Raw genomic sequence first — 23,572 nt, 5'->3', positions numbered from 1 at the left:
GCTTTAATATCTGTACATGTGCATTATACAATATCTGTAAATGTTCTAATACTACACAGGAATACACAGTATTAGAAATGGATAATGTCACTTGCTCCTTTTGGTGGTGGTAGGGGAGATAGATAGTATTTAAATATATGAAACAACCTGATATTAAAATGTATGTGGTTAGATCACCTTAGATTTAGTTATATCTTCCTTGTGCATAAGAGGAACTGATTAAAAACATCAAGATTTCAAGATTTAGGATAAAGTTCTCAAAAGGAATCTGTAAAGGCTCATGAGTGTAACTGTCAGGACAAGATACAGCTTTCAGTGAGAATTAACCTCAAAGTCTGGGATTATTTTACTGATATTTTTTATATAATCCTGTCTCAGTCACTTGGGGCCAAATCCCTAAGGGAGAGCTACAAGAGAGATACACAAAGCCTGAGAGACAGTGAGCAACAAAGTATGATTCCGCACCAGCCCAGTAAAGAAATAATACACCTGGGAGTAGGGAAAATGGGGAAAGCAAGTCTTGGCTGCTTAATTATTCTTCGGGGTTAGCTCATGGATTTTTCATTGAAAAGTTTCAGAACAAAAGGCACAATCAGCTGAGTTTAATTTCCTTTCCTGACCCTTGACCTCTCTCACACATCCATGTATTCTGCCTTAATTGAAAGTTGGTAGTAAAAGCTATGGAGGCAGCCATCCACTGGCCAAGAAATATTTAAAAGTTCTTTGTTCCGAAAGACAGTATGATTACCTATAAAATACTAATGTATGTGCTATACACAACTGAAAAAGATTGTTATCTTAACCATTGATGTATGGCTAGAAGTTCTTTTCCAATTCAAGAGAAAATCATAGAGAGCTCTTCCTCTGAAGAGGTTGAACTACGCACAGCTGTTGAGCAGGTCAAGGATGGTTTATAGGGACATCTTGGTTGTCTGATTAGCTCTAGTGCTGTGCATTGGGGATGTGGGTTGTGAAGTAATCTGAATTTCTCTTCATGGGATGGAGTCTGGCAGCCCAAGCTATTGAAGGCTATTATCACACTGATTGAGGATCCAAGTTCATGGCTAATGCAATCTAATCTGATAATGGGCAGGTAGAGTTCCTGAAGAGCCACAACCAACTCCTGCTGAGAAGTCCCATTTCCCTCTGCTCACAGGGCATGGATGTATACTGTGGCTTCCAGACATATGAAGTTTGAGTGTATAGCTCACAAAGGCAGAGAAGCTGGCAACCATAAAAAGTGTGGACATTCATGAGGGAATAGAGACACATGTCCATACTCCAGTGGTTGCTTTATGTATTTAAAAAACATTTTTATCTTATAGTCAACATGTACGTTGTAAATCTCACATAAACCAGGTGTTTGAACAGAGGCTAGGATCCAGGTGTCTCTGCCCCTCAGCAAATGTTTCTGCCACAAGGCTGGAGAATCATGTTCATTGTTTCTCCTTTTTTACCACAGATATTTTAAAATTTATTTATGCAAAGTGAAACAGATTCATTCACAAAGTTTGTAAAATTAACAAAATATCCCATAACCAGGAATATAAGGCACTTTGTTGAAGAATTAGAAGAATTTGCTACCCTGTACTCTATATTTTGTGGCTAGTGATTTTGAGAATCCAGTACATGAGCCTATCACATGCCTCTGGGATACAGATCCTCAGGAGATACAGGTGGAGGAACTGTGTTTGTGGATCTTGCCAGGTATGAATTAGATATGGAGAATTCAGCATCACTGTTGTAAAGGTGCCCAGATGTGAAACATTAGGCACCTGGTTTAACATTGGAAGCAGAGGACTGGAGTGGTAGCTCCTTTTAGATGCAGGCAGTTTAAGATGAACTTAATTTTGAAAATCCTACTAAGAACTTCTTGCATATCACTTTGAAAATTTACATTACATTTTTTGCACTCTAAAAGCAGCTTCCAAACATGACTCAGAGGGAATCTTTCATTAGTAAGTCATTATTGAGCCTGTAACTTTGATTGTGTGCATTGTGCATCAAGTGAGAATTTTTTCAATGAAACAAATTAATTTTTGTCTAACCTTTTCTAGTAGGACAAGTATTCATTCTTAGCATCCCTTTACTCTGAAAGATTTGGTCATTTTGCTTTGAATACACTAGGTATAACTTACTTTCAGCCTACATCTCTTTCTCGGCTATTTAAGCAGAAAAACATTTTATTTGTCTTACTAGGAAAAGATACTTTGAAAATATCTATCCAGTTTCCTAGGGTGCCTTGTTAAGAGGCTGAATACATGTGTATGAATCACAAAAAACAGAAAAAAACCCCCACAAAACCCAGAGTAAACACAGAATTATTTAAAAATAACAGTTGTTTGCTAACATTTTCAGTAATGTGAGCTCTGGTACACAAGACAAAATGGAACTGGCATCAACATCAGTATGCATGTTAGTAAATATCTCCCAGGATACTGTAACCTGTCACAAAACAGGTTACAGTAAATAGGCAAGCTAAGCAGCAGCATTGAAATTCGTGTTTGATGAACTTGTGTCCTTCTTGCACCTTATGCAGAGTATTTTTAAATATGAAAAAAAAAGAAAAGGGATGAAGAGAAAGTCCAGGAGAAAATCTGATCTTCAGACAGCCAAGTAGCTGCATAGCATGGTGAAACAAAAGCCTACGGGAAACAGGGCACCATCTTGAAAACTTTTACGCATCCACTTAAATTTGCTGAGTGAACAGTTTGTTAACTCAAAATCATGCATATCTAGGAGTACCTGCATGTTTCTTAAAAAAAACCAAAATGGAATGATGCAAGAGTTAACCATAACCTACCTATCAGAAAACTAAACAGCATTTGAAGCACAAAATAAGCAGAGGTTCCTATTCAGATTTGAAGCAAACAGTTAATGTACCTCTAATTATTACTTTTAAAAGGAGTTGAGCCTTCAAGACAAGTGCTTTGGGTAGCACCAAAAATATAACATGGATTATTACTTCAGTTATCTTTTCCTTGAACCTACATGTATGAGAGAGAAAAATTTATGGTATAATTATGTAATGTCAGTAAAAATTCACAAACCAAATTTCTGGGATAATCATTCTAATATTACTAACTCCAATTGCCATCTTAAAAAAAAAAAAAAAAAAGGAGGATGCTTGTGATCACATCATTATATAATATTTCTTTCAAAAATGACAAGGCAGTGCTAAAAATACTTGTGTTCTACCTACCAAAACAGGCATCACTCGCAGCAGCATCTTAGAGGGCCAGCCCATGTGAATGTGGTTCAGTGCCTGTCAGTGGGAATGGACCTCTTTCTGTCAAACCCTGGGGGCAGATGAGGGCTGCACAAGGGCCTTCCCATGGAAATTGAGTTTTTTTGAAGGATTTCTGCCTGCTTTGGTATACTTCATTGTTTTTACACTCCTATTTGCTCTATGGTTTGTTTGTATATGGAAAGTAAACATGGCTCACTCCCAGAGAGTATATTTCTAAGGTATTGTTTATATACATGGGCATCAACACAGGTAATTAGTTACCTGTGTAACTAATACTATAGACTAGCATTATGTTCAATAATGTAGTAAAAACCTATGCAAAATGTCGACTCTCAGTTATGATAAAATGGCATAACTCTCTGAAAACTACTTTCCCTTCATGCGCATCATTGGATACATTGTATTATTAATTGCTGTTAAAATTACATGTCAACAATAAACATCCAGTGACTACCCTGCTGTTAAAACTAGGTGGAGCTTTGTATTTCAAATAGGGAAGACATCCTTGAATGCATTACTCCAACCTTGTAAGCAGCTCCCTGGGGCAAGGTTGTGTTACCTTCACTGAGAATCCACCTGAGCACAATATTCCATGTAATATATCTACAGAAGAAACATAGAAAAAAAATAGTATACAAAAGCTAGGAAAGATATCCTACTAAAGGCTCCAGTCATACCCTTTCCTTCCCAAAATCTGAATTATAGCCTGATCGTTCTAAAAGTCTAAGCTTGAAGTAATGTTCACTTCTGAATAATGCTTATTTTTAAAGTCTTGCTTTAATGCTTCTAATTAACATATAATAAGACTTTCAGGGCTGAAAAGCTCACTTCTATACTTCAGTAAAATCTAAATCAAAGCCCACTCTTTACAATACATGGATATCATATTTGTTTTTCCATTACAGTAATCATAATTCTTTCTATGCACACCACAAATTAATAAATTTGGTGAAGATATTTGTCGTCAAAGAGATGCTCTCCACAATATAGGATTTAATTTTTGTTTGTTACATACCTGAGTCATCCCATTATGAGGAAAACCTTGAAAATATGAATTAAATGAAGCAGATGCAGCGTGGGTGTTGTGAGTATGCCATCACTCAACCCCAAAATAACATTATTTACTATCTCCCTGATGAAAAATAGTATAAAAATTAATCTGATTCATATGCTAAATGTTTCAATGCCCAATTCACTATCAAAATCATTGAATCAGTGAGACAATTCACATTTTAAAATCTTTTTATTGTGTAATAATCTGGACGCTTACAAAGTTACATGACAAATTTATAATTTTCAAAACTTTAAATTGAATTTCATGTGATATTCTTTATGAAATGTCACTGAAGTTAGAAAAATGCTCATTGTTTAAAAGTAAATATATTTTTAAGTGCTCTAGTAGGGAGACATCTACTTCCTTCTTGTGCAACCTATTGAAGATCTGGATGAATTATACAGAGGTGGTATGAAAGATTCATTAATGTTTGCTAAATAATTTGAGACTGAACAGAGAAAAGTATTAATCAAGTACAGAACACTACCATCATGTCTATATTTTAATCACAGTGTATTTCACAAATTAAGCAAACTTACCTTTATTCAGTGAAGTAATATTTGTTGGAATTATAAAAATTGATACAGAGTATCTGTTCACATTATGCAGGGTCATAAGAAGGTGAGAAAAGTTTAATTACAAGGAAGAAAGGAGAGAGAGAAAATATAAAAATGTATGAATAATAACCTCAACTATAGACCAAAAGTAAAACAAGTGAAACTGGATGAACATGTCATAGAGACCATCTGCTTTTCCTTCTGCCCATTACATTCTCCAGTATGACATGATGTAGAATTTACTCATTTTTTGCTCTTGCTTCTTTAACCCTAGAAGAGTCTCTTCTTACTTCAGCTTAATCACATCATTTCTGCATGATTTGGAACTTTAATTTTGTTGGATTAGTTTTGAGAGGACAGGCCATGTAACCCATTATAGGATATGGCCCTGTAGTTGTCTATTGTGGTTTCCCAGATCAGCTGTGGCTCACTTGCTGTGACGGCAAACCAGCAGTAGTATGGGAAAAGGCTGTAGGCAAGTGTGGATAAACCAGAAAAACGGTGGTTGTTTGATCTGTGTAGCTAGGTTAAGAAGTTTCATTATGAAATGTTTTCTCCTTTCCTTAATGGTTGAGGAAGTCATTGTTTCCCCATTTAGATGGAGAATTATGTGTTCGGCATGGATGCCTCATGAAAACTCCCTTGGGTGGCTCAGAGTATGACCTGCTGGACATAAAAATGGATAAAAGGCATCTCATAGTGAATTTGCCATTAAACTTTAGAGAAAAGACAGGTTGCTTTATCAAGAAATGACAGCAAGGTCCATGATTACAAAGGATGAAGTTATTCTGAGAGACAGTTTTGTCTTGGGAAACAGCCACCTGTCCAAACCTCCTTATATCTCCTGCTCTTTGTTGTCCAGAGCAAACTGGGTATTTTCCAGGTAAATCTATTTTGATTTTCCTATCTAAGTGAACATTTACATTTATTTTATTTACATTTATTCCAGACATTTCCATGATGGTAACCATGAAGCTTCCTGGGTTTGTCACCTTTGAAGTCTCAAAGAAATCTCTACCCTCACCATAGAAGATAACTCTCCAGATGGAAACAGGTATTGCTAGGTTTTCATTACAGCATGTTCTTCTGCAAGTGGTAGTTTCTTTGGTGAATGGCTGATACTGCTCCAGCCCATTTATACAATGATCTTATCATATGCAATACTTCCCATTTGCTTTGATTTTTATAGACATCTGTTCATCAAAAGGACCCTGATTCTGCAAGTGCTGAAAAGCCAAAAAATTCAATGGAGTCTTGTGCTGTTCATTATTTGCAGGAGTAGAGTCTGCCTCCATAGAAATTCTCTAGGAAGATGAGATTTTCAGGTGACCATAACTATACGCTCAGCAGGCTGTTTAAGAGGTACTTGTCATCTGTAGACAACTCAGTCCAGTGGAACTGTATCCGGAAGGACAAACTAACAGCAACACCCTCCTTGCCTTCAGTATTTTTCATCTTCTGTGAAACTCACTTTCTGCTTGGCTCATCATCTACCAAATTCTCCCACGTGGTTCTTATTTTTATGAAGATGCCAAAATTACGTGACTGCAGCCTTTTTGTTAAAGATTTTCACAACTTAAAGAGATAATCAGAGATGAATAAGAGACAATTATACTGTTTAATTCAGAAACATGAAGAAGTAATTTTATCAACTCCCACATGGTAGAGAGCACAGCAAAGTTCAGCTTCCCATGTGCTGCTCAATATACAACCTTGATGCTCTTGATAAGAGTCTGTCTGGGTTGTACTTCTAGGAAATCTAGAGATTTTCACATTTGTGCTAGTTGTTGAAGTTGTTTTTGCAAGCCTTGACATCCAGCATGTTATCTAAAAGCTCCGTGATGTGAGAATAAGGATAGCAGGAAAAAAAAATTACTTTCTTCTATAAACTTCAGTGTAGAAAGTAGCAGATGGTTTGAGGAGCTCTAGCCCTTTTCGTGTGAGATTGGGAAGAGCTGTCTGACTTTGAGTTGCCAGCATCATACAAGCTCAGCCACTGATGACTTAAGCCCTGATCTCCAATGAAACTCAGCCACTCATAAACCTCACTTTGCCAGCTGGGCTCACTGTAACCTTAGAGATCCAGACAGCCAGAGCCCTGAAATGTGTTTCAATCATTTAATGAGTTTCAAATGCTCTTGAAAAAAAAACAAAACAAACCAACCAAACTCACTATTAGGCTCAAACTATTACTACAACAACTACTACAAGAAGTAACACCAATCTAGAATCTGTCCAACCAAAACCATGCTGCTGTTTTTAATCTAAAGTGAATAATTAATGTTTTAACTTAAGGAACGAAGAGAATATAGACCATTAACTGTCTTGACCTATGTAAGTAATATACATTTAAAGGGGGAGAGCAGCAAAAAATAAAGGTAGGGAATGTTTATTCCTCTAGTTCTACTTTTTTATTATTATTATTTTAATGATCATATTAAAAGTGGCACAATTTCTGATATCAGTAAATCTAGTTGTAATATAACAAAATGGAGACAAATTAAGATGTAAGTGAATACTGCTTGGTAGGAAGCATTAGGCCAAAGGTCTGTTCTACCTGAACTGCAACTGTTACATGTGTTGTCATCTAGTATAGCAATAGCGATTTACTTGCACTTTCTTCTGATACATCTAGACTTAAAAATATCCAAGAGATGTCCCTTCTTTTTAAAAAGCTGAAAAGGATTTAGGAGACATAGGATTATTACTATCTGGGCCCTGATTCTGCCTCTGGGATGTTGATGCTTGAGGTGGATGGAACACAGCTATGTTTTTCTAGGTGTGTATGGCAACCTGCTGATTGCTGTCTCACCAGAATAAACTGTAAACCTTTCCAGCTGTTCTTAATCTGGACCCTTAACCTTTAAAAAAAACCCAGAGGCTTTCCATTCCTCAGAGCCAAACTTTGCTAACAATATCTAGGTTGTTTTCAAACCAAGCTTCAAACATAAAAATGACTAATAAATCCAAAGCCCATAGTAGTTAGGCTGGAAAAGTATTATTTAAAAACATACTCAGATTTTACGACTCATTTCTAGTAAAATCTGAAGCATGCTTCACTAATGCTACCATTTCAGGTACTCAGATCCTGGATGATAGGCATGATGTCCAGATAGATACACCAATAAATGCGTAAAGACTATAAATCTGTCTCTAATTAGGGATTTGTGGATGCACAAGGGGGAAGCGGACTGGGAAATTCTGTTTTCTAATCTGTTTGTTTCCTGACTCTTAATGTTCTGTAACTTTGCAGCTGGCGATTGTAGTTTTCTGTGGTTTATATTATTATGTGCTAAATACATTACTCCCCGCCCTTCGATGGGACTTGGAGCTTTAAGAATAAAGTCCTGATCTTGCACAGGCTTTTAGTTTGCACCCACATCCACAAAAGAGCAATTTTGGTCAGCCCCGGGGTCTGGGCCAGAGGCAGTCCCTAGCACAGCGCAGGTCCCCAGCGGAGAGCCCTCCGGCCTAGAGGTGAGGCAGGTTAAGAGGAAGGAAATAGCGGGTTTTGGATGGAGCCACAGCCCAGAAATTCATAACGCTTCAGAGGACCGTGGAGCCCGCTGACTTCGGGCTTCCAGCTCGGGCTTCCCATTAAAACAACAACAAAAATAGTAATGATCATTCATAAACATCCATCTTTCTGACTTTTTTACGGCCTCGTAATTGCCCCCTCCCTGACAAGCGGATTTATGTGTTGGCCGGCAGCACTCGGTGGCAGCGAGCTCCGCCGCCCGAGTGGCACCGCCGGCTCCTGCGGGGCGGCAGCGGGGACAGCCAGATGCGCCCCGGTGCCGCAGTCCGGGGCGCGGGCAAGGCTGGTGCAGTCCTTTCCCAGTACTCGGTCGGTTGAAGTGGGCAACCCCCACTCCATCGGCAGCCTCCTGATTCGTATCGCCTCCACCACCCCTTACTTCTCCGCTGATCTTTTTTTTTTTTTTCGTTTGTTGTTCGGTTCGGGTTTGCTTCTGCGCTTTCAGCACCCTCCTCTCTCGGCTGCAGGGGAGCTCTCATCGCTTGCTTTTCCGTGCAAAACTCAAGGACTATCCCAGCTGAGTGCAGGAGGGAAACGCTTTCCTTCTCTCTCTTCCTCTGTTTTCCTAAGTAGCCTCCCCCCAAGTCCCTCCCGCGGATCTCTCTCTCGCCCTCCCGGCAGGACTTCGCAACTTCTGCCCCCGGCTCCGTTGGCCTCTTCTTTGCGATTTTTTTTTTTCCTAGGCTTTTTAATTTTTGGCCATTTTTCCTTCCCGGCGCCTGCAGCGATCGGGAGGCTCCATCCCCGCAGCCGCGGGGCACAGCCGGCACCCTGCGGGCCAGGGCAACAGCGGGCCGGGCGCGGACCCTCCGGCGGGCAGCGCCGCCCCCTCGCTCCCACCCTCCCTCCCGCCTTGCCTCCGCCGCGAGTGCCTGTGAGGAAAATGATGGCCTAGAAATTAAGCAGCACTTCTGAGGTGGTACATCCGCCTCTCCTCCACTCCTTCCCCCTCCTCCCCGCATCTCACACTGTTTTGGATTTCTCTGCGTCTCTGTCTCTTTTGCACTGAATTATTTTTTTTAATTACCCACCCGCCCTGTCCAAGCCCGAGGTGGTCGCGGAGGAGGCGAGGCGCTCCCCAGACCTTCATGCGCTGTGCTAGGCTCTCAGGGAGGAGGCGAGTTGGGGGCGAGCTCCGTGCTCCGCAGGAAATGCCAGCGCTGCGGCGGGGAGCGCCCCCAGCCCGTCGCCCCCGCGGCTGCCCCCCGGCCGCACTCCGCTGACCGCCGCCGGGGGGTCGCTCCCAGCCCCTGCCCTTCTGGGAATAAGACCCGAGGCGGCAGCCCGCGCTGCCCTGGGGTACACAGGGAGGCCCGTCGAGGCCATGGCCGGCGGCGAAGCGCGGAGCTCGGGCTGCAGCGGGCGCTGTCCGCCGGCGGGGCGGCAGCCCGGCACCCCGCGGGGCGGCGGCGGCGGCGAAGGGGGGGCGGCGGCAGAGAGGGGGCCGGGTTCCCGGGCCGAGCTGCCGCCGCCGCGGGAGACCTGGCGCCGCCGGAAACTTTCCTCGGCGCTGTGTGCCGGCTCTCTCTCGGTGCTGCTGGCCCTGGTGGTGAGGCTGGTGCGGGGGGAGCGCGGCCGGGAGCTGGCGGCGGAGGGCGGCGCGGGGCCGCGGAGCTGGGGCTGGCTGCCCCCCGGCGCTGTGCCCCTGGGCCTGGCCGGCGCTTTCTTCGGCGCGGGCCGCTACCTGCTGCGCGGCGGCGTGCGGGCGCGGACGGCGGCGCTGCTGCTGGCCGCCTGCTGCGGGGGGGAAGCGGTGGCGCAGACGGCGCTGGCGGCGGGGGAGGATCACTTGCTCTCCCTCGCCGCCACGGGGGTGGTGCTGAGTTGCCTGGCCGCCGTGACATGGCTGGTGCTGAAGCTGAGGCAGGGCGTCCTCATGCTCGCCGTGACTAGCGCGGCCAGGACCACGTCCCTCGTCGCCTTGGAGAGGGTCCCGGCGTCCTGGCGGCCCTACCTGGCCTACCTGCTGGGACTGTTGGGCATCCTTCTGGCCGGCTACGCCGACCGACTCTGGCCCCCACGGCGGGCCGCCCCGCTGGCGGAGCCTCCCGCCGCCCCCCCGGCCGCGGACGAAGCCCCGGTGCTTAGGCGGCGGCGGCGGTCCAGCTCCATGATCTCCCCCGAGATGTCGGGCGGCAGCAGCAAGACACACCGGCGGACCTCACTGCCCTGCATCCCCCGGGAGCAGGTAGGGCAGGGGCTGGGGACGGCGGGAAGCGCGGCGGGAACGGGTCCTAAACTTTGTCGGCGGCAGAGGCACGGGGACTTTGTGTCCTGCCCGCTGCTCCCCGAACGGGAAGCCTAAGCACAGTGCGGGATTTCCCCGGCGCTGAGAGCCCCGAGCGGCCGTCCCGGGACGAGGCTGGGGACGGAGGGAAATAGGACTCTCTGGACCCAGCCTGACTCACCCCGGCTGCGGGCGACGGGGAGAGAGCGTGGAGTTTTCTTTTACAAGACATTACCGGCGCTGGCTTTTCTTAACCCTGGCAGGAGGTTGAGGAGGACGGTTTCCACTTGGCTCTGGGAACTGGTGGGAACCTGCCCTCAGCACAGCCCCCAGCTTTCTCAGCATCACTTATAATCCTTGCTTTTTCAGACCTGTAGTTTCCCAGAAAAGTAGCTTAGCTCTTTTAAACTCGATTTAAGCTGTAAAGGTGTGCGTGAGCCAAGCAGCTTGTCCTCAGTGGGAGAAGTCCCTTATCAGGGCGATAACGTGTCCTCTGAGTCTGACCCGCAGAGCGCGGTGCTCATCTTTGCACTTTGCCTCTCTAAGGCTGTTCCTATGCCTGTAATCAATAGCTCCCGCTCCCTTGCCGCCTGGGAACCGGTACGAGACACACGCGATTTATCTCGACTTTAAGAGTTTCCTTTAAGAGGTCGTGGTTTGAATGGATGACTGAGAACTTAGTTGCCAGCGACGCGTTCTTTGAAGTGCACACCTCAAAAAAGGAAAAAAAAAAAGGATGAAGAAGCAAGCAAACACCATTATCTTTACTGTATAGAGTCCTGCCATGGACACAAGATTGGCTTAGTTCTGTGCTTGAAGCGTTTTCATATTATTTTTGAGATTTAAGATTGCCTTACAGAAGAACCATTTGATGGGTTGAGCATAACTGAGTGTATTGAACGTCAGTGCAACCATCACTGAGCAGTAGAAAGGGAAACCTAGGGGAAAATAAATGGGAAATAGTGTTAAGCTTTCTCTTTCAATTAGTTTTGAAAAAGACTTGCTGCACAGTGGTCAACTGAAGCATATTGCCATTGAGGTTTTCTTTTCAGGTTGCTTGCTGGATAAGCAACTAAGTAGTTTCCACGTAATGGCATCTAACCATATGGTGTAGGTGGCTGTTTTGTTTCTGGAAATGGTTTGATTACAGCCCTTTGTGGTTGATTGTGACATTTTCTAGAAGAGGGCCTGACAACCTTATATATTTGAGGTTTATTTTACAACAAATGTACTTATTTATTTAACATTTTTCTTTAGGTAAAATAAATATTTACCACCATGTCCAGGCAAACACAGCGTGAAAAAGTAGGAAACTGACCCAGTTCTGACTGGAACTGAGGGAAAGAAAGAAAGATGTAAGAATTATTTATAAATGCAGTATTTAAGGCAAGAAATTAAAACTGTACTTAGAGGCATTTCTGGTGGTCTCTTCCAATAAAAAATTGTAAGGTTTTAGACGTATTTTGACACACTTTCACACTTTAAATAAAAGCAGCTTTTTAATTAACGTCTCTAAATGCAGTCATTCAGGGATAGGGCCCACAAGTTTGTGATCACATCCTTCTCTTTCTTTAATCGAGAGAGTTCAAATCATCTGTATAGACCAGGATATTAGAATGGTGATGGGTAACAACGTAGATTTCTTTTTCCTCTGCAATGGTGAGTTACTTGGGGATGGTGGTCAGCTTTGCCCCAAGCAGGTCCCGCTTCCAAGCTGCGGAGCTGGACTGGAGTTAGCTGGCGACTGTTCAGCTTACCCGCTGCAGGATTTTGGCAAATTCCTCTTTCTTTTGTTCTCACTCACTATTAATCAATAGTGAGATCTGGTATGGCTTGCGTCACTGCTTGATTAGAAATGGATGACTACTTTCGAGTTTGAGGAGACTTTTTGTCCTTTTTTTTTTTTTTTAGCACAATGTGGCTGTGTGTATGTGAACTTACCTCTCTAAAAGCTGTCCTCTTAAATGTTAGCAAGACAGAAAAATGGAAAAGCTGAAACAAAGCTTTGTAAGAACCTTGAAGAAATGCTGGGAGAAGTGGGACTCTTACAGCAAACAAAGTTTCTGTTTATAGCAAAAATCACCTCCTGGTAGACTTAAAGAAACCATAGGTAAATGTTTCTCTTTTGGACAGATTTTAAATATAACATGTTAAAAATAAAGATGAGGGCTTTATAAACAAAACTAGGCTTTCCCTCACCCCCTGTTTTTAAAAAAACATACCCTGAATGTTTCTGGTCCGAAGGATAGCTTGTTAATATGTCTGGGAGCTGCCAATATTTTTCATCAGAAAATGGATCTACTTTATTGCTTTGAAATATATTATTTAATTTGGTAATGTGAGGTAAACTTTTAGAGATGTTTCCCATTGCCTCTCATATAATCTTTCCTATTGCTTAGCATGTAATCAAGCTTTTGTTTTTCCAGAGTGTTGTTCCCTTTGTATTGGACTGTTTGAAACAGGAGGTTCTACAAAAAAGTCAGAGTTTCTGACTTTATTTTTTAGGCACACACATCTCAGTTGTTACCTGAATTTTTCCCTAGTGGAATACAGAATTGAGTCTATATGGCCTTGCAATATAGAGAACAGTATCAGGAATTTCAAACATCACAGGCATTAACATATCTAAAATTAACATTATACTTCTGTTTAAGCTGCTAGTAGGAATAGGTGGAAATGCGTGTCACTAAATTATTCCTTCTGTAGAAACATCTCACGTTAGTTTACCGATCTGTTCCCAAAAGAACGGAAGAAGAAAAACGGTTTCATAAAAAAACCCCTATCATCCAAAATCAAACCACTTTCTCTTGTTGCTAGAAGTGCTCATTATTAGTTTTTCCTTTCATTATATTTGTTGTGGTTGCTTTTTGTATATGTTCTCTTTCTCAACTTTGGCAAATTTTTTGGATTAAAAGCTTCCAGTCTGGCATGTGTATACATCTCATTGAGAAATGTGTGCTTTGTAATAGCCTGATCCTGCTCCCAGCTGAGTGTTGTCTCCCTCTGATTTCATCAATGCCAGCTGAGGATGTTCAGCTCTTTGAGGGCTTGCTCACCCAGATTTGAAAGAGGCTGCAGAGAGAAATTGTGAATGGATGGGTAAGACAGTGAATGAATGAACAAATGCCTTTTTTTTTTTTTTCCCTCTCCCCTCCAATAAATGCACAAGTACTGCCAGGATGATGATTTCTGGAGTTTCTTCTTCACGTTTTTGCAAACATCTTAGATTTTCCTAAAGGTGTAGACAGGAGATATGGAGGAGGTGGCAAAGATACGTGCTATGTCTTGGTATTTCTCATTAAAATATTATATGGCCCATGTGTTCTGGAGTTTGTGCCTCTGATCTGTGTATGATAATCCTGATATAGAACAGTCCAAAGGGATGATTTTACCTCAGGAGAAGATAGTAGCTGGACAATTTTAACCCATGCTTAAGACTCCCGATTTTACTTTTAAGCCTTGCTTGTTTGTTTTGTTTAGGAGGAACAAGAGCTTTCAGCTAACATGGATTTATTGCAAATGTATGATAATGAGCTAGAGCAGCTGCTACAAGTAGTTCAATTTGTTTAGCCTTTTCAAATTTCTTTTCTTTTTCAGTCAGAAGGCTGTTACAGGTACAGCATACATCAGGGTTTGAAGTACTTTCTAGGTTCCCAAACCAGTAGGTGACACAGCCCCCTATGAGAAGGCACTAGTGAGGCGCTGAGTCTTGCCCTGCTGAAAAGCCCTAATCCATAGAAGAGGTAGTACCAGGATGGAGGGTTTTCTCTTTCTTGCAGCTCCTGTGTCTCCAGCTGCCAGGCCAGCAGCTCTATGTGCAACCCCATCTGTGTCCTCTGGCTTCAGATTCAGAGAGGTTTTCTACCTGTTTTTCTTCTTTCTGTCTCTTTGCTGTTTTTCTTTTTCTGAGTAGTTGGAGACACAGAAAGCTGCGTGCCTCAGAGAGGAACATCTATCTGTCGTTTTTAATTGTTTTGAGAGTTGGTAGCTGTTTTGTGTTGCCACATTCTTCTCAGACTATTTCTGCCTTTAAAAAGTTATTTTTTCAAATAAGTAACTTTGATGCCAAACTTCTCTGTCTTCCTCCAGTGGCAGCACAGGAGTTTTTGCTTGATTTGACGATTTTTTTTGTAGGGTTCTGGATGATGACTTTGCCTGTTCCCAGTCTGGAGCCTGGGAAAGTTGTGAGCTGGGACTATCCTTATCGCTGTCTGTCTGTGGAGTTGAGAAGACAATACTGTAACAGTTCACACAGTCAAAGATATCTCTTCAGCGATAAGATCTAAGAAATAGGGGAGAAAAAGAAATGTGATTTTTTTTCCAAGGGAAAATTAAGGCTTTATCTGTTGTTCTTATTGTTTAACAGCGAGAGCTTTGTAAGTGTCAGAAATATGTTGCTTTCCCCCTTTTCTATCTATCATTCTGTCCTGAAAAAAGCACACTTGTCTTGTAACCACTTTTTAATATTGTATATCCTGCCTTCTGGCCTGAAAATAGGAGAGATCTGAGTGCAACATACAGAGATTTAAAATTTTGTGGAGCAGAAGGCAGATTAAGGCTAGATATTGAACTTTATGTATGTCAAAGTTACGGTCTCCTATTAGGCATGCTGTGTTATATCTGCTAATAAGCAATATTGAGCTGTAATTACTCCGATAAGATTTGCTGGCATTACCATTTAAGTCACTAGAAACTGAGGAATACTGAGGAGTTATGTCATCTGGTGACTCGCTGAAACGCAACTGTGTAAAATATTTAAGTAAGGCTCCAGGAAAAATCACCCAGGGATTCCAGACGTAATACTTTATTTTCTTTTGCATGGCTTCATTTATGCAAACCCGCTCTACTTAGGGGTTTTTTTCTCTCTTTTTTTTTTTTTTCCCTTCAGCCTCACAAAAATGTAAAAACTGCTGCTGAAACTGTGATGATTAGTTTAGAATCTATTTTTGTCAGTCACTTAAATCAAGAAATGTATATTACAGCATATTGGCAAAAAAAAGTAAAATACAGTAGTGACTTTCTGCTCTTTCTGTCTGAAGTGTGAAAATGCAAAGCTAGGGAACTGAAAGAAATCCTATGTACGCTGGGTTGTCATGTTAATTAAATAAACAGCCAGAACAGTGACCCTGTGTATGAAATGTGTTTTGAAAAGCTTGTTGGGGGTTGGAGGGAAAAAAACAGTGACACATGATGTTTTGGATGTTAACTGCAACATTTGTATGAATTTGTCCTGATCTGCTGTTACCATGCTTACATTCCAACCCTTTTTTTTTTTTTTTTGCTAGAGACTGAGACATAGCTCTCTGTTTTGCATCTGTCTTTAAACAGTTATATATATATAAAAATATATAAATATATTCCTACCCTGGAACTGGAAAGGCTGCTGAATTCTGGTGGCTGAAAACCGCAGGGCTTAAAAGGGGACTGAGCTGACTGCATCCTACATGGTTTGAGAATAAAAAGATCACTGATGTGGTTAAAGTTTTGAGCCAGTTGCTGTGATTTACTCAGGTAATCCGATGGCAGATGTACAGTTTATAGGATGCTGCTTGGTGGATAAGGAAGTAAATGTAAAGATGTAGATATCAGAGTGGAAGTTGCTTTTTTTTCCTTTGTGCACATTGTTCCTCTGCTTATTTTGCAAAAGTTTCTTGATGAATTACCAAACCCTTTCTGTAAAGTTGCTTCTATGTTAGTCAGCATGTCACTCGGAAATAAATGCCCCTGCTTTTTGGACTATGTAGTTTTTCAGAATTTTGGGTGAGTGGGTTTTTTTTTTATTTGTTTTCCAGCTTGGCTTACTCTAAGCCTTGCTATAAGTACAGTGGTACATCAGGAGTTCTTCGAACTGGGGTACTAATTTGAGAAATAGCAAAATCAAAAAAAAATTAAATGTGATGTCTGTCTCAGTTTAACTTGTGGGGAGATATCGATGTTTTTCTTTCTGAGCTGTCTTTGGAGATTAAATGAGTGTGAGTGAAATAACTCTACCCTTTCACCAAGCTTTTCCTTTTTTCTTTTATTTTCTTTTTTTTTTTTTTTTTAATGAGGGGTTTAAGCTGCTTTTCTTCTCCCTCTGTGTAGGTGTATGTAATTGCTACAAGCCTATCATCGTTATTATTACCGTTCTTATACTGCAGGAGTGCTGTGCATGCCCCCCGCGCTGGAGCGGGGACCGGGGCCTGGGCGGGCGCCGGGGCCGGCGCTGGCGGGGCCGGACCCCTAGAGGGCACGAGAGCCCTGGGCCTGCGCCGGGCTGGCCCGCCTCAAACATAGCAAACAAAATCTGTCCGTGGTACTTAACACAGCCATTATTTTATTTTATTTTACTTGCCTCTTTTAACGTTTTTGATATCTCCGCCACGACTATGGTTGTGTTTCTGGCCGCAGCCCGTCAGCGCAGCGACCTGGCGCCTGGCTGAGGACATGACTGAAACGTGTCGTCCTTAGCAGAACACCTGAGGCTGTGGCAGAACAACAAACCTGCCGTAAAAGAAGACATTGCTTCTCTAATTGCAACTCTGGGCTAAAGAAGAACGGGAGCAGATTTTGGCCTTCGAAGAGCCAATTATGAGGATAATTGGAGATCTGAGTACAGAGAAGTTGCCTCTGTGTCTGTCAAGAATCCAGAACAGTAGACTGAATCACTATTGCTTTATGTATTCTGGTACCTCATGACTCTATTCACACATACAACTATTTATAAATAAAATGGGAAACATGATGTGAAGGGCACAATAGCAGAACGTGCTGACGGAATGAATGGTCTTTCATTCCCCTTGAACATAGGAGGCAGCTGGATGGTTTCCTGATGCTGCCTCAAGGGTTGCTAACTGAAAAGTAAATATACAACACAGAAAAGATTGTGAGTGGTGGTTGATGGTTATGAGAATGTAGTTGACGAAATTACACTGTTAATTTTGAGCCTCTCAGAAAAAAGACTTTGTGTCAGCTGTCAGTGCGAGTCACTGAAAAAGTCCATGTATGTGAAGTGTTACAAGGAAATTAGAATAGTGAAGTCCTGGTATGGAGTACTATATAGAGTTTTTGTCAGACAAAAGGAATGGTTGGGGTCTATGGGTAGCCCAAATCTCTGATCATTATCAAAGTAAAAACTGGAAAGATATGTAAAAATAGATCTATCTTTAGAGTGATATTGTATAGGTATTATTCCTAAAAAATGGAAGACCTGAAGGGAATTTTTTAAAAAGACAAAACCACCTCAAACCTCCACTCCCAGATGACCCCAGAAACAAATTCCCCCCAAAACCCAACCATTTAGTTTTAAATGTGTGAGACCAGAAATACACACTGCTCATGGAATGTGTATGTCACAAGGTATGAGTGAAGATATTTCTAAAATCCTTAGATGTTTCTGTTTCTTGTTTATTGAAGATTAGACGTTTCTATTGCCAATAAGATTGAGGATTAGAAAAATTAGCCTTTAAAAAAAAAAAAGATTCTAATTAGGAAGTAGAATTTCCCTGTTGTGATATGCTTCGATGAATTTACTGTTTTATCTGAAATGTCCACTGACCAGGACTTATCGCTGCATGACTGTGTGTGTATTTTTACTGCATTTAACTACTGAAAAAAAAATTAGGGAAAAGATATTTATGAACATCAATAAAAAGCTCTCCCTCTCCCCCTCCACAAGACTGGAAAAATATGAAACCTCCACATAGCAGAAATAGCTCAGTGTGTAGCTGAAGCCTAAAACCAACAGTGAAATATGCTTGGTTAAAATTACTTACTTGTATTTTGTAGCTTGTTTAAGTTGTTTTTGTTTTATAGTATGGATTTATGCTTTGATTTGAATTTTAAAATGAAGTAAAACTATATTCTACATCAATATTTTTCTTAAATAGGGTTTGTGTGTGCCTTGCTCTGTAGGAGCAATGCTTTTCAGACGTACCCAGGATGCTTTTCTGATGGTTACTGAACTCTTGAAACAGACCTTGGTGACAGTTTAAAAGCAACCATTCCTCTTAGACTGCTTTGTCCTCTTGGGAATATCTCAGCCTCCTTAAAAGCTGTATGAAATATGACTTTGATAAGGTCTAATGGGATTCTGTATCACTTGCTGTGTTTTGAAGATCGAGTCACTGATGACAGTTGGATCTTTTTTTGTTTGTTTGTTTGAAAAAAGCTTGATTCTTTGAATAAGTTTGCAGACTGGTTTTCTTTGTGCAAATGATAATTATGTAGGGGAGCAATTATTACTATGCTTCAAAACTGAACATTACTTATTCCAAGCAGCATCCTTCTGACTGATGTTTGACTAAATTTGTCCATAAGCACGTTTGTGAAATGAATTCCAGAAGGGGAAGGAATCAGGTGTTTGAATGCTGAAGGTTAGCTATTTTTTTTAATCTTTGCACTCCCAGCAGCTTGATGATACCTTGCTTCTCTCTGTGCTGGAGTTACAACTACAGTTGTTCCTTACCTTAAATACAGATTCTTCTGCTCGTCTCTTGCACTTACAGAGACTTGCCTGCAGTTTTTAGTAAACCGATACATGTTTTTGTTTAGTGTAGTGGAACATAGGCAGAATGTTAATATGTTTTACTACCCATATTACACTGATCGTTAGCAAAAATGTACACTTCAAATTTATCTTAACATGAGAATATGAGGCTGCCAAAGAGGCTGGAGTGGTGGGCTATTTGCCCTGTGGTCCTACTCAGGTGGCAGTCTGCAAAGGCACCCTCAGGAGCTCTTACATTTGCTGTCTTACCAGGAATGGATGAAGGCATTCAGAAAGGATGATGTATGACTTGAGAAGCTACAACCAAGCAATTTTTTCTCCACTTCTATGAGCAGTAAGCTAGATATGCTCACCCAAGCTTTTTGTTGCCTGCAGAGTTAAACTTTTGAAACCTTATGTATGTTCGTGTATTAAATCTCAATTGAAATGACAGCTATAGAAAGGTATAGACCTCTGTGCAGAAGTGCAGAATAAAAAAGGGCTGCACAACCTAGTCTTACGCATTGTCCACCCTTGCCTCCATTCATATAATTTCAAGTTGGTTTTATTATAAGATTCTTGCTGTCTTTGCCTTGTAGAGCTCACCAGCTAGCTGATCTAACTTGGGTTTCCTTGCAGAGTAGACTCTGCTGCTTAATTTCTACCTCATACCCACAACCCCTCAAAGCACTGATGCTTGCTTGGTGAGTGGCAAAAACATTTTGGATGCTGGTAGAGTTCTCGGGTGCATTTCTCTTCATTTTTACTTGTGATGCTAACCATAGATTACTCTTGACAAGGTCTGATCACTTAAGGAACTTAAGAGTGTTTGGTTGCATTTATAATTGCAGGAAAACTGATAAGGTATTTTATGTGTGGCTGGAGTTTTAGTTTGAATCTGTCAGTGGGATTGTTGCAGGAATACTTGTGCTGAAACATGCTCATCTCACTCTTGTCAGACAATGAATGCCTATAACTTTTCCTTGAGGTTGTTCAGTGATATTTTAAAATGTATATTGTACAAGTCAAGGTTTGTTAAAAATGCTATTTTTCTTACATTCTTTTTGTAGAAATTACTGATAATCTCCTCCCTGCCTCCATTGATTTCAATAAGAATTGGGAATGCTCAGTCCTCCCAGATTATATTATGCTGATCCTTTCAGTTCAACCATTAGTGCAGGAGGAGGGCATATGCCTGTATACAAGTTATTTTTTTTTAACAGCTAAATTATTCATTTTCTTATTTTAAAGGAAGTAATCCAAAGCTAGCATTGGTTGTGCTGCTCAGAACGTGACCTGAGACCTTTCTTAATATGCCAGCCTCCGCAACCATTGATTGACTTTCAATTTATTATAGTTTAATCTTTCTTTTTATTTCTTGATTTGTAAATGTCTGCCAAGTTTTGCAAAAAAAAATCTTCTTTTATTTGTAAATAGTTGAATAGCAATTTTGATTAACAAATAAACACTCGTGGTTTATGCATGTGTTCCAATATTCAAATGGGAATTTGGTGCTACAACTCTGTTCTAGAGGTGCAAAGCCATATAGATGTGTTGCATCATATCTTTGGTGCCTAGATGGACTTGCCACTGGCTTTAGCTGTGATGTGGAGCTCGGGACTGGTTGGGCAGGAGGACCCTGTGTAGTCTGTGTCACCTCATGGTCACAAATGGGGACTTGTTCAGTGTGGAGCTGTGACTGGTTAAAAGTGTCATCACAGCTTCCCTGACAAGCTGTGGACTACTTAGTATTTGATATTTATTAAGACATTTCTGACTATTTATTTATTACAGCAGTTGCCTGAAATTCACTGCATTTCTTTTGATTCTGAATTCTGCAAGAGGTGAAATGTAAAATAATTTGTATGCCATTACTGAAGTGGGTTTTTTGGTTTGTTTTTTGGAGTTTTTTTAAGACCAACTTAATTCATATGCAACTGCCACTCTTAAATGCAGTCCTAATTGTCTACTGATTACACAAAACTGGAGATGAATAAACATTTTCTGTTAAAGGATTTAATACTGTACTTCCCATGTGCATATGAGGAACAGAGCTGCAAGGAAGACTGTTAGAGATTCAGAAGTTAAAATGGGGGAAGATTGGAAGGAGGAGCCTTATTCTTTGCAGTAAAAGGCTTGTGCTCAGAATTGCAGAGCGTTCGTCTTTCCATTGACTTGTAGAGAGGCAAACTCATTTAGTACTGTCCAGAAGCAGGCAGGTATACCAGTAGATGTGTACAATTTGATTATTTGAGGCAACACTGACTCTATACATGCCTCATTATAGAGACTGCACTGAGAAATTTGTTCAGTGGCAAAGGGAAATATTATCTGTGTCATATTGATATTGCAAATGGACTGCTGGGTCACAGAATACAAAACGCTAATTCTTAATAAGCTTGCGGTATTTGTGTCAAGTGGTGTAACAGAAGAGGATGGGATAATAATGTAACAATTAGATGGACTGGGATGCCAACTCTAAAGCTATATTCCAGCTTAAATTCCACTTGAAGATCCAAGTCTGTTGTTTCCTCTTGGCTAGACACCTTTGGAGTCAGAGCCAGCTAATAGGAAATACTGGGCACCAGGACTTAACTGAAATTTAGAATGTCTAAACCTAGCTCTCTAAACTCATGTGATATGGTGAGATAGAGAGAGATGGCAAACCCAAATGTTTCTTGGAGAGCTCTCAATGCAAGCAGTAAAAATTGGTTGTCTATCTCCTTCTTCCTAGATCTATCTAATCTTTATTTCAGCTTTCACTTCTGCTGTGTATAGTGTATAAATCTAGTCCTGAAGCATGTGATGTTCTTATTCAGGGTTGATGGATGGTATATACCTGTGGATAGAAGTGATTGAGGCATAGATTAAATGTTTTTCATTCCTATACTTTAGCTGCTGTCATCCTTGGATCTAGAATTTTCTTTTCCTTTTGTATTATACGTAGACAAGAGACAAGATCATTAAGGTAATACTTAAAATTTTCTGTCTTGGGTTGTGATCTGCCACTCAAGCAGACTCTTTGGAAATCCAAAAAATTAAATTTTCTGTTCATGCCTGGACCTGCTGTTGTGGTTAGATCTTCATATATTAGTATTTGTTAGGAAACTGCAACTGATCTGTGATCAAAAATGATAAAATTCTTGGCCATTGAATTAGTACTATTCTATAATGGAAAGGAATTTGTAGCTGCAAACACATATGCTTATTTCATGTTCTGATTTGCTTTATATATCATCTCTTCTCAAATGAAAGTGGAAACAGGATGTTGAAGAAGATGTTGATTTTTAAACTGAAGTCAGTGTATTGCAACATTTACTGATAGGCACTTTAAAAATGCAGCCCAAAAAATCCTCAGCTAGTGGGAGCGATGACAAAACAGCTTCCTTTCAAGTCATTCAGTGCACTCATGGGAACTTGGCCTAGGGGCCTTTGGGTCTTTTATTTGGTTAAGGTTTTTAGGACTGAGATAAAAGTAATGATCAGAGTGTGTTAATCATTTATAATAGCAGGTTAAGGAGATGAGAAAATTAGGCAGAAACTTGATAGCCCAGAGAATTGCCTTCTTTTTTTCCTGTGATCTTAGTGGATTGCTATCTAAAACACCGAATCAGTGTTGGTAAGCGAAGTTGTGTTTCATGCTATGTTTTGAATGCTCGAGTCTGCAATCTCAGATGTTTTTAATGAAATTTTATATATCTGACTTCTTATATGTATGTAGTTTATTGGGTTTTTTCCTCCCAAGTGTTTATTAAATAAAAAACAAACTTAAGAGAAATCTCATGATATTGATACCCACATGCTTTGAGTTAACAGCTTCCTTAGTGCCACTCTCCTGAATGGTCAAATGTTCCTTTTTTGATCTAGGAATGTTTACATCAATGATCTGATTATTCCCATCTCATCCCCTATCGTCTAGCCCAGCAAATCTGAAACTCTTTTCCTCTCTCAGGAAAGATAAGCCAAACAAGTTAAGAGTAGGCTTTGAATGCTTGATTCTGCTTCCAGGTGAAAGAAAGGTCGGTCAGCTATGGTTTAGACTGTCTGTGACTGACATCCAAGAAACACTGCAGTATTGTCTGGTGATACATTTTTTCCTTAGCTCATCTCACTTCTTTCCCTTCAAGCAGTTTCAAGAGCATATGGTGATTTTTTTTTTTTGTTTGGTTCTTTGGTTTTGGTTTCATTTGTTTGTTTTGGGGGTGGATGGGTGTTTGTTTGCTGAGCCAGAGAGATCCATCCATGAGTTTGAATCTACAGAGATGCCATCTCAGATTTTAAGGGATGGTTGAGTTACTTGGCTCTAAATACAAAATGCATCTCCAATGCAAAAATTTGTGAATGCCTTGGAGGAAATTTCCATTCATTGATGACAGAGATGCTGTTGTCACAATATATATGAATGTGAAGGGCTTGTAAAATTAATAGAAGAAGAATCAAAGAAAGGCAATTTCAGATAAGCACATGTAAAATCTCCAG

At 41.0% G+C, this 23,572-nt stretch overlaps 1 protein-coding gene across 1 annotated transcript in view; it reads left to right on the top strand.

The window, feature by feature from the left end:
• Window positions 1–10,225: 10,225 nt before the first annotated feature.
• The window catches only part of PDE3A (phosphodiesterase 3A), a 246,488-nt gene continuing 233,141 nt past the window's right edge, over window positions 10,226–23,572 (top strand). The window contains exon 1 of the mRNA XM_062012293.1: window positions 10,226–10,587. Within this exon, the coding sequence (XP_061868277.1) occupies window positions 10,276–10,587 (312 nt within the window). The 5' untranslated portion in view covers window positions 10,226–10,275. The remainder of the gene's footprint in view (window positions 10,588–23,572) is intronic.

The sequence above is a fragment of the Colius striatus genome, chromosome 1 (genome assembly GCF_028858725.1).
Source record: "Colius striatus isolate bColStr4 chromosome 1, bColStr4.1.hap1, whole genome shotgun sequence".
NCBI classification, from domain to species: Eukaryota; Metazoa; Chordata; class Aves; order Coliiformes; family Coliidae; genus Colius; species Colius striatus.
The sequence above is the reverse complement of the archived record's forward strand: the minus strand, read 5'-3'. Positions and strand labels throughout refer to the sequence as shown.